Source organism: Rhinichthys klamathensis, unplaced genomic scaffold, assembly GCF_029890125.1.
Source record: "Rhinichthys klamathensis goyatoka isolate OS25496 unplaced genomic scaffold, OSU_Roscu_1.1 h1tg000121l_1, whole genome shotgun sequence".
In the NCBI taxonomy this organism is placed as follows: Eukaryota; Metazoa; Chordata; class Actinopteri; order Cypriniformes; family Leuciscidae; genus Rhinichthys; species Rhinichthys klamathensis.
The window spans coordinates 6,293,831-6,306,310 of record NW_026606658.1 but is presented as its reverse complement, the minus strand read 5'-3'; the positions used below and the strand labels follow the sequence as shown (position 1 = coordinate 6,306,310).

General features: G+C 37.3%; 1 protein-coding gene across 9 annotated transcripts in view; it reads right to left on the bottom strand.

Annotated features, from left to right (window-relative positions):
* cacna1g (calcium channel, voltage-dependent, T type, alpha 1G subunit) overlaps positions 1–12,480 on the bottom strand; it is a 254,008-nt gene that overhangs the window by 44,428 nt on the left and 197,100 nt on the right. For 7 of the 9 annotated variants that reach the window (XM_056255722.1, XM_056255714.1, XM_056255720.1 and 4 more), the window contains 4 exons: positions 7,430–7,556; positions 5,121–5,246; positions 3,509–3,598; positions 1,285–1,477 (listed from right to left, as the gene is read on the bottom strand). In XM_056255722.1, coding sequence (XP_056111697.1) covers positions 1,285–1,477; positions 3,509–3,598; positions 5,121–5,246; positions 7,430–7,556 — 536 coding nt within the window. Of the gene's footprint in view, positions 1–1,263; positions 1,478–3,508; positions 3,599–5,120; positions 5,247–7,429; positions 7,557–12,480 lie in introns of all 9 variants that reach the window. The other 2 variants (XM_056255715.1, XM_056255718.1) reach the window with 1 other exon arrangement.

Below are 12,480 nucleotides of genomic sequence, written 5' to 3'. Positions count from 1 at the left end.
AAAAAATCCCTATTGTTGTGTGTAAACTCTAATACTAAATCTATTTATCCCAGCTGTTTAATCTCTAGATTATTAGTCCTAGATAGTTGTGGGCTTTGTGGATGGAAATATCAAGTAAATTTATTCAGTTTATGATAACAGTCATACCAACAAGTTCACCTGAAAGGAACCACAACTTTTCTGCTCAACTTTTAATAGCAAAAGTCCACCAAGTTACCTCAGGATATTTAGATATTATGTTCAAAAAGAAGTTTCAAAATATTAATCGAGCCAGGGAAAGCTGACACACGGTTTAATCCCATTTCAACCCTAGAAACCTGACACATCCCGCCAGACTTACACACCTACGGAAAATTCGATTTGCAGCAAAAAGAAAAGATGAAGAACTGAGGGTAAAATGAAGCACTTTTCCCTATCCAGCTAAAGCTGATGGCATGATAGCATTATAAAACAAAAGGACACAATAATCAGCTAATGCGCAAATCAAATAAAGATCTTAATGAGAAAGTATGGTGTGATAGGACATTTAGAGGGGAATAAATTTGACCTCTGAACTGAGATTAAGTGATAAAAGTTGGTGTGTGCCAATGAGAACAGCTTTGTTTTCCTTGCTTGAGTTTTAGTGTCTGATCTTGTGGTCCGACTCAAATGTTATAGTTTATAGATCACCTATTTACATCTGTATTTCTCAAGGGCTTAAAAAAAAGAAATTCCCATTTTTAACTGTTGCTTAAAGATCAAACATGCTGGACCAATGTCCAAGCCAATGTCGAAACAACAGCTAGCATCCACACAGAGATCCTCAATGAAGTCGATTTAATGCTAACGCCTTGTGCTGAGAATAGCAGGAAGTGGAACCAAAAGAGAAGGTCATCAATACCACGCCGTGCATCCTGGGTAGCATTGGAGCAGGCAGCTGATGGATGTAACCAATTTGAGTGTGACAAGATTTTTATTTACTTCTCAGACTGCACTGCCCTACATGCAAGAGATGAGGAGGGTGGGCAGACCCCTGTGGCAGGGGTCCACCACACACCCTGCTCTCTCAGTAAGCAGATCACCATGCAAGCCATGGGACATGCTCTAGAGACGTTCCCAGGCAAAAGGGGGGCAAGCCGGGGAGTGGATTCCTAGCTAATTACGGGCCCGAGCATCTCATTCCTCATACGCCGGTTACTCTAATTAGCATTAGCATCTAATTTAGCACGCGGTCAAATCAAAATGATCAAGCAGGACTCAGAAAGGTGTGGAAAGGCTACCGACCAGCTAGCTCCTTCTCCTTACTCCTTCTTTTTTTCTCCATGCGTTTAAGGCGCTTCTCCTCGCGCAGTTTGGCTTCTTCGGCCTCCTGGTGCCGCCGGCACTTGTGAAAGTTCTCGACCACCACGCCGACAAACATGTTGAGCACGAAGAAAGCCACAATCAGCAAGAAGGAGATGAAATAGAGCAGCATCCATGGGTTGTAATTCATGATGGGCTACAACACACATATAAACACAACACGTGTCAATGTACAGATTACAAGTGGTTAAGCTAGTTAGGAAGTTACACACACAAACAAACACACACACACACACACACACACACACACACACACACACACACACACACACACACACAGACAGACACATACACATATGTATATAAAATATATATATATATATATACACGCTCACACATACACAAACAAAAGATCTCTATTTCAGATAAATGCTGTTCTTTTGAACTTTCTATTCATCAAAAAAATAAAATGTTTTCAACATTGATAATAAGAATACATTTTTTCTTGAGCAAATCAGAAAATGATAATGATTTCTGAAGGATCATGTGACACTAAAGACCAGAGTAATGATGCTGAAAACTTAGCTTTGCAAACAGAAATAAATGACATTTTTAAATATATTCAAACAGAAAATAATTATGTTAAATTGTAATAATATTTCTCAATATTACTGTTTTTACTGTATTTTTGATTAAATAATTGCAGCCTGGGTGAGCATACGAAACTTATTTTAAAAACATTAAAAAGTCTTACTGATCCAAAACTTTTGAATTGCAGTGTATATACACTGTAGAAATGAAAAGTTGAACTAACTTAAAAGAATCTTTTACATTCAACTTTTTAAGTTAACTCAACTAATTCGCTCCAATTAAAGTCAATTTAAAAGCTTTTGTTCATCTCCTGAGTAACAGGTTGTCTTTTGAACTTAAAAAATCTTGTAAAGACAACTAAAACAACACGTTGAGCCAAATTAAAAAAATGAGGCAACCTACTGTATCACACTTAACTTAAGTTAAATTAAATCAATTAATTCGGGTTGACACTACATTGTATTTACAGTACAAAGACATCATTGTACAAAGACTCAAGAATTAACAAACAAGAATTTAGGTTAACTTTTTTACAGTCTCTCTCTCTCTCCCTCTCTCTCTCACTATAGACAGACAGATAAACAGATATATAGACAGACGACAGATGATAGATAAATACATAGATAGATAGATAGATAGATAGATAGATAGATAGATAGATAGATAGATAGATAGATAGATAGATAGATAGATAGATAGATAGATAGATAGATAGATGACAGACGACAGATGATTAGACAGACAGACAGACAGACAGACAGATAGACAGATAGACAGATAGATAGATAGATAGATAGATAGATAGATAGATAGATAGATAGATAGATAGATAGATAGATAGATAGATAGATAGATAGATAGATAGATAGATCTGGGTGAGGTCTGCAGGAATAGCCTGAGGTTAAGAATTATGGAGATTTATGATATCAATAACACTTCAATTCAAAGGTTTGTCCTGCTGGAGACAAAAAGCAAAAAACGCCTGCCTCTAGCTAGATTAAGCATTCTGCGTGCAATGGTGAGGCACAGGCCACATTGCAGGCACTAAGGAAGAGATATATGTTCCAATTCAAACACATGAATGCCTTGGCTAGGACAGGGGGCTGGGCTCTTTTCAATTAGAGCAGAACAATTTCAGGAGCCCACAGGCACACATGAAGCATGGAGACTTCCTTTTCATGCAAAAATGTTACTTGTTATTATTGAGAAATTATTTGAAAATTCTAATTGTATTATAAAATAGACATTTGTAGGAAAGAGTGTAAAATAAGGCACTTCGAAGAGATCTGATGAATGGACAGTAAGGAGCTTATAGAAGAACTGATGGATGGGAAAGCAGTATTTGAAGCTAGGACAGAAATGCTGATCAATGATTTTTCAGCTCTGATTCAGTTCCTGGAGTTTGTCCAATCAGAGTTTGCGGTTATCAGAGAATGCGAACAACTGGTAGATATTCTGGCCCACAATTTGTTTGTACTCTAGAAACTGTGACCCACTTAAACGAAAAGGTTGCCGCACTGTCCATAGTTGTGGATCAAATGTATCACAAGGTGAATCAACAAGCATGAAAATCCATAGAAATACTATTACAATAACATTTTATGCAGGTAAAAGGAGCTTCTGATATGGTCAATACCTGCTGATCGACACCGACAGCATCCAGTCCATCGTACATTATGTCCACCCAACCGTCTTTGGAAGCCAGAACAAAAAGGGACATGAGAGCCTGAGGGAGGTGAAAGATGATTAAAAAAGGTTAAAATAAATCTTTGACTTCAATGGCTCCATTTGACTGTTGAAAATGGGACGAGACCATAACAGATTTTTTTCAAATTGGAAGTGGCATTACCAGTCGCTTCTAGGTACATTTAAAAGTAGGGGTGTAACGATATTTGAACCGAACCGAAAAACCGCGATACATCACCCACGATACGTATCGCGATACTCTCATGGCGAACCGAACACGCCCCGCCCCCTGCTGCCCCGGCTCATTGCACCTCATGTGTTATGTGTACACAACAAATACAGGGCTGTTGCCTAACCACCATTAACCACATATAATCGCAATAAGCTCAGTGTTTTGTTACTTTTGAAAATAAGCAAGGTGTAATCTTTCAAATTATGTCTATTTGATCACGAAATGCAAACAATAAATGCCGTTTTGGCGCTCTTAGATGTGGCGTGACAGATATCACTGTATGCATGCGGCAGCGCGGAGCGCGATCATCTCTTCCTCAGTTACAGAATAAACATGAATGGACACCCGAAGGTATGTTGAAAGATACAGTATACTTACTGAAAGGCATCATAACTCGTGTAAACACTCAATCAGTGTTTCAACAGCGGAAATACGTCAATAAAACGCTTAGTTTTTCACATAGCTTTATATTTACCTCAGGCAAGTCATTCAGTGTCCACAGCTTGCTGGTTTGCTAACTCTTTCACTAAATAAATGCTATATATTATATTTTACTTAACCTGTTTATGATATCTTGATTATTTAATGTATGTTTAAAATAGTTGTCATAAAAATAACAGCAACTGTGTAAATTATTATATAACAATAACAAATTAGAGTAAAAACATGTTAATGCAAAAATTGCCTTATGTGCAGTTTACATGTTTTCATACAATTTGTTATTTGAGTGTTGATTATTATTATATCATTTAGGCTAAAAGTCTAGGCTCTGTTGTTAAGCTTTAATGTAAAGGCGATGATACACAGGGCAACTTTTTGAGCAATGTTGCTGGGCAATCTTGCCGAGCGATTGTTGCTTGGGCACTTTCCCATTGAAAGTGACCAATACATTTCTATCTGGATAATTTAGATCGGTCTTGGGCCCTGTGTGTCATCTGGTTGCCCGTTGACGACAACATTGCCCAGCAACATTGCTCAAAAAGTTGCCCTGTGTATCATCACCTTTATAGTAATGTGCAAGTAAGGGCTGTAGTTTACAGCATTAGCAGATACTTTTGTTATCCTTGAGAAACGTTTACTTGTAATTGAATTAATTTAAAGACAAGGACACAATTTGTTCATTAAAGCACTGTTTAATAAAAAATAAAAGCAATTTTAGCTTTCTACACCCCCCCACCCCACAGAAATGAACCGAACCGAACCGAACCGAGACCTCAAAACCGTGGGACGAACCGAACCGTCAGGTTTGTGTATCGTTACACCCCTATTTAAAAGAGAGTCTTGAGACAGAGCAAATGTTTGTGCAACCGTTGCCAGTTTAAGTGCTTACCTGCCCAAGGTTATCAAAGTTGTACTTGTGTCGGACCCATTTGTATTGAGCCAGGTTGCAATCTGACCTGTTGGTGATGTTTCTTGTATCCTCCCCCTGACACACAAAGAACTTTCCTTTGAATAGCTGTGGAAACAAAATCAAAGCAATTTTATCAGCACACAACCAACCTTCCTTCTCTCTGCGAACGATTTTTGAAAAAAACATACACATTTCACAGACAACTCTATAGGCTCTTTAAAGGAAATAACTAAATAATTAAATTAATTCATTTTTTAACAGAGATTAAGAGAGAGCATATATTATAATTGATTTTTTTTTTAAATGAGTACTGACATTAGAATATGCCAATGATGTCTTAACTTTATGCCCTGTTATAATGTAGTACTTTTTTGACCGACTTAACAGTCAGGTTTACCCAGAATTGCTAGGCTATCTAATGAGTAATTTAAAGACACAGTTACAACCTTATACAATATGACTGTTCAGTGGAAACCATACAAGGACAAAATCAATGTTACACATGACACATCATACAGGCACAAAAGCACAGGCATCTCTTCCTGGAAGAATGGAAGATAAATTGCATCGGTGTTCCCCTACGGTCTTATGTAAATTGTAGAAGTATGGAAAACAGAACATTTTAATCATAGTCAAATTATTCAGCTGTGGGTAGGAAGAGTATGTTTGTTTCAAATTTATAGAAATGACAGAAAATCACGTATTCGTTCTGTGCACCACCTCTTTCACTCTCACTAAGAGGCTTAAAGGCAATCTTGTGGATTAAACACACAGAGGTGTCATATATGTTATGTGTTACTTTATATATGGTGTTTTTAGAAGGAATACTCCAATTAATCCCTAAAGTTAAGCTTTTACTTTAATAGTGTGATCCAAGCAAGCATTATATCCACTATAACTGTGAGGTGAATTTGGTTTAAGATGGCCTGCCAGGCTGACCAAGCTGAAAAGTGCTCAAAATCTCTCTAAAACTACCAGAAAACTATTTAAAACTTCTTTAAGCTGGTGATTTCTGTAGGGATATACACTCACCTAAAGGATTATTAGGAACACCATACTAATACTGTGTTTGACCCCCTTTCGCCTTCAGAACTGCCTTAATTCTACGTGGCTTGATTCAACAAGGTGCTGAAAGCATTCTTTAGAAATGTTGGCCCATATTGATAGGATAGCATCTTGCAGTTGATGGAGATTTGTGGGATGCACATCCAGGGCACGAAGTTCTCGTTCCACCACATCCCAAAGATGCTCTATTGGGTTGAGATCTGGTGACCGTGGGGGCCATTTTAGTACAGTGAACTCCTTGTCATGTTCAAGAAACCAATTTGAAATGATTCGAGCTTTGTGACATGGTGCATTATCCTGCTGGAAGTAGCCATCAGAGGATGGGTACATGGTGGCCATAAAGGGATGGACATGGTCAGAAACAATGCTCAGGTAGGCCGTGGCATTTAAACGATGCCCAATTGGCACTAAGGGGCCTAAAGTGTGCCAAGAAAACATCCCCCACACCATTACACCACCACCACCAGCCTGCACAGTGGTAACAAGGCATGATGGATCCATGTTCTCATTCTGTTTACGCCAAATTCTGACTCTACCATCTGAATGTCTCAACAGAAATCGAGACTCATCAGACCAGGCAACATTTTTCCAGTCTTCAACTGTCCAATTTTGGTGAGCTCTTGCAAATTGTAGCCTCTTTTTCCTATTTGTAGTGGAGATGAGTGGTACCCGGTGGGGTCTTCTGCTGTTGTAGCCCATCCGCCTCAAGGTTGTGCGTGTTGTGGCTTCACAAATGCTTTGCTGCATACCTCGGTTGTTACGAGTGGTTATTTCAGTCAAAGTTGCTCTTCTATCAGCTTGAATCAGTCGGCCCATTCTCCTCTGACCTTTAGCATCAACAAGGCATTTTCGCCCAAAGGACTGCCGCATACTGGATGTTTTTCCCTTTTCACACCATTTTTTGTAAACCCTAGAAATGGTTGTGCGTGAAAATCCCAGTAACTGAGCAGATTGTGAAATACTCAGACCGGCCCGTCTGGCACCAACAGCCATGCCACGCTCAAAATTGCTTAAATCACCTTTCTTTCCCATTCTGACATTCAGTTTGGAGTTCAGGAGATTGTCTTGACCAGGACCACACCCCTAAATGCATTGAAGCAACTGCCATGTGATTGGTTGATTAGATAATTGCATTAATGAGAAATTGAACAGGTGTTCCTAATAATCCTTTAGGTGAGTGTATACAGTATATATATATATATATATATTTTTTTTTTACTCACCTGAACTCCCAAGATGCCAAAAATAATGAAGAAGGCACAGCAGATGACCACAATATTCCCGATTGGCTTTAGTGATGACATCAGTGTCTCAACGACCAGCTTCAGTCCTGGAGCTCGGCTGATCACTCTGAAAATTAAACAGGAGAACAGATGTTTAAGCAACAACAACAACATTCATTTATAAAGCACATTTAAACACAATATGAATTGATCCAAAGTGCTGTAGAGAATGCAATAGCAAATCTACACAGTAAAAGCAACTCTTACAAATTTCCAAAAGCCTAAGAATAAAAGTATTATTTAAGAGTAGACTTAAAAATGTCCAATGAAGGAGCAGACCCCACACGATAGGGGAGACTATTCCAAAGCTTGGGTTTAGCCACATAACAGGCCCGACCACCCTTTGATTTATATCGACACTGTGGCAGAGTTACAAGTAAAGGATAAGAAGATCTGAGTGTTCTAGCAGGATGGTATGGCTGAAGAAGGTCACTATATATTTTGGTGCACGGCCAGAAAAAGCCTTATATTCAAACGGGAAGTCAGTGGAGGAATGCTAGAATAGGGGAAATATGGTCCTTCTTTTTAGACCCAGTCAAAAGTTTTGCGGGAGCATTTTGTTGCAAGCTTGATAAGCTTGAACTTGCAAGCGAGATAATACAAAAATCTATTTTATCCTCATTACGCTGCAAAAAATTATTTGTTATCCAATATAATATCTTTTATGCATTTCTATACAACATCAAAAGAAACAGTGGTGTCAAGCCTTACTGGAAGGTAAATCCTAGAATCGTCAGCATAGCCGTGATAAGAAATGTTGCATTTCTGAAAAATGTTGGCCAAAGGAAGCACATAAAGGGAAATAAATAAAGGTCCCAAAATGGATCCCTGTGGCACACCACATGAAATAGGAGCAGATGATGAGGAACAATTTCCCAAATTTACAGAAAAAGTCCCATTTTCATGGTAAGAAGCAAACCACTGTAGTGCAGTGTCCTGGATTCAAGGCATTCAAGAAGAATATTATGTCCAACAATATCAAATGCCATGCTAAGATCTAACAAAACAAGAGCCTGAATCCAGAGCAAGCAAAATATCATTTGTGATCTTCAACAGAGCTGACTTATTGCTATGTAAAGATCTAAAACCAGATCTAGCACACTCTGAGACACGAAGCGACACATCTAGCCTGCTGGTTCTTAACCGGTTTTGCTTCAGGAGCCTGACTTTACATTTGGAAATTTAACCAAAATTTTAACATTTAATATGATTAAATAATTTCCTGTTATATATTTATATAATTTACATGTACTTACTTACATAACATACATTATTATTAATAATAAATAACAATATATTACCAGCAAACATTTCATGTCCTAGCCATTATGCTAAGCAACCGCAACACTCTATACTGTAGGGAAAACTTCTGTGCTGCAAAGAAAAGAGACAATTTTAATTAAACCCCCGGAATAAAGCTGAAGCCTAATTATTAATGGCACGACATCCGGCACACAACTGCACCTGTCAACCTCTGCGGAGGGTAGCATTCACAGTGACACAAAGACACCTGCTCACAAAGGCATACACAATAACATATGTAATACAAATACACAGCTGTAACAGGAATTCAGCTGATTCAGAGCCATTCATACAGGACGAGTTCTTATGGGGGGAACAACTAAAAGGGGACAGAAATACTTTATATGCCATCTTAAAAAGAATTGCACAATGCAATGCACTAACAGTCAAATATGTCCCCTCTAACGCATGTTTACATAGACCAACAATTAAAAAGTAGTGCAGACAAATTCAAGAGCAACTATTTGTCTGTGAAAACAGTCCATTACATGTACAATTATACTCTAACAAAGCTGTAAAAGGCGACCGGTTTTAATCTGCAGCCTTGTTTGTGTTGAACTGATGTTAATGGGACACAATGAGGACCTAAAGCCGTAGCTCGGGATTCTGGTGCATTGCAGAAACATTGTATATTGCAAGATGTTTATGATACTTCACAAACAAGGACTACAAAAGTTTCTACCTTTAGACTGAAGAATAAAAGGCACATTAGTTCTCATCTGGTGGCAGTGATTTCTGTCTCCTCACCACAGTACTGAGCTAAAGCAGCAAAAACCGGATTTGATCCACAGCTTTGATCTTCTTAAGAAGTGTGCTGTGATTGTATCAGTGTCTGAGAATGAAGAAAAGGCCATGTTTAAAGAGACCAATCAGGTTTAGTCAAAGTAACTGGTTGAGAGAGAAATGAATCTGCCAAAGGGAATGCAGATAACATGCTGCTCTGTCTTTTTGTTTGTCTGAATATCTGCGTGCATCTCTCACAAGCTCAAGCGTATTTATCAAAGCTCACTTCGGGGATTTCAGGTAACACCGTAAAATCAATTATGGAAATGTCAAACGATGAGAAGGATCAATATGTCTAGACCCACGCTCATCTCTGAGTGAATTTGAGAGGGACAATCCAGTGAAATGATATGCTTTGTACACAGTGCACTCACCATTGTTAACTAAAACTGTTGCGAGAATTGAAATAAAGCTAAAATGAAATTAAATCAATATGAATACTAGATAAAACACACTTAAAACTTGCTGAGAATTAGAAGTTTTGCCTTTGCAACTAAATAAGTTTAAGTATTTAAAAAAAACTAAATAAAGCTAAATATAAAAAAATATAAAAATAAAAAGAACATAACAAAATTAGGTAACACTTTATTTTAAGGTGCTTGTAATAAGCAGTAATTAACAGCAATTAACAGTTAATTAACAGTTAATAAGACACTTATAAGACCTTATAAGATGCATATAAGATGCATATAAGCATTAACTACTTCATATAAGGGTTAATTAAAGGTCCAGGCCCTGAAGAGATCAGGGAAACTACTCCCTCTTGGGAAGGTACATTTTTAAGTGACTGGGAGTTTGTGTTACCATTTAGCCTATGTTTGTTCGGCTGTTCTAAAAGTGCAATGTATTGATACTTGAGAAATGTTTTATTTAATGTAATTTATTTCTTATCATTAGTTAATGCTTATATGCATCTTATAAGGTCTTATAAGTGTCTTATTAACTGTTAATTACTGCTTATTACAAGCACCTTAAAATAAAGTGTTACCCAAAATTACTAAAAACATTGACTTAAATTAAAAAGAAAACGGAAAAAATAAAAGCTAATTCAAAATAATAATAAATTCTATAATAGTACTGTATATAATTATATGTAATAATAATAACACTGGTGCTCACACCATTAAGTTTCAACCCCTCACCAATAGAGGGCGTTAGTGCATGAGGTGTTTTGCCAGTAATGTTTTTCAATACAGTAAACGTTACAGAACACAGTGAAGTTATGTGCTCATGGATTTATCATGAAAATGTTTAAATAGGCTATGTGATTTTGTGCAATTTTGTGTATATTTATATACAGTATTAAAAAAAAGAGCACAGTAAAAGTTTGTAAAGAGGGCAGTGAAGCATGGTACTTTCATATATACCATGGTACTGAATAATTACCATAGTATGATAATCATATGGTACTTAAAAAAAATACAATAGTACTATTGTAAATACCATGGTATTTTGGGATGATAAGGGTTAGTTTTATAATGTGATGCTTATGTGACTTTTCTAGTTTCTGGAAACGTGTTATGGTTTGTTAAGTCTTCGGAAAAATTGAGTTTCTCATATGCATCGCTCCGATCAGGTCTTTTTGTTCTGAAAGGTTTTAATAAATAAATAAATTAGAAGGGAACAATAAGTAGAGCTCTAAAGGAGCTTCTTATTCCCAGAACACAGAGACACATTTTCATCCTGGCTGTAATTAAAGGATGCTGCAGTTAGGCTGGGAACCGTCAGTTTGGGGGATTCAAGCTGTGTGATAATACACACACACACACACACACACAATCTGAGGACACCCGTCAAAGAACAAAAACTTGGTTAAAAAAAAAAAATCTCAACTGCGAATCAAGAAAACAGGGAGTAAAACCAACAGCATAAAACTAAATGTAAAACAAAAATTCTCATTATTTAATCTCTTGTCTTTACAAGCCTGTATGACTTCCTTCTGCAGACGACAAAAGGAGGTAATGAAGGGATAGTTCACTCAATTATTCAGTCATTATTTATTCGCCCTGCATGGTGTTGTTCTAATGCACCAGAGTAAGAAATTAATGACTGAATCTGTTCCCTAGCACACATAATCCAGGAAAATTATGACTTCACAATTACAGCTATTATCTAAAAACAATAAGGCATAAAGGACATCTGCAGCGATGATATGTAAATTAAATAAATCAGCTCCAGATGAAACCCAAAAGAGACAATCTGTCCTTATCGTCTTTTCGTGCAATTTTTCGTCCGTGTAATTACAGCAAATAGACAATGCAGAAAAACTAACTTGTTTCAAGTCAAGCATGGTTAGATAAGCTTAACAAATGCCTTAGAGTGGACAGGCCCTGTGAAAGAAACTGGACTCTAATTAGCGTTAGAATTAATGAGCACAAGCAATAACAAAAGCGGTACTTTACTGTATGTCGAGTTATTCACATTCAATAAGGTCAAGCAGGAGCTTCTAGGAGACTGAACAAAGTGATATCCGTAGATAGATGCTGGCGTCAGGTGTTTAAGAGAGGGTCTATTCCTCTGGGGCACATACAGACAGTGGAGGATGGATGGTTCTTTATGCGCTTTTGAGATTAATTTAGATTCGCAAGGGTGATGTGCAGTGCAACATACAGTGGAGAGGTTTAACCTGGGGGTCAAGGAGTTGATGAATTTACAGAGTGTGCACATCACCCCTTAACACAACACATAAATCACCCTGTCTAAAGATTGAAACACACACACACGCCTCTGTAACAATGCCATTGATACTTGATCTGGAGAACGTGGACATTAACATGCAAAACACAGATGTCCACATGAATTAATGGGCATATCAAGCCACTTTAAAGGGAATTTTAATTTAGTTATTTACTTACTCTCATGTTAAACTTGTGTGAATTAGGAAAAAAACATATAAAAGCACCAAA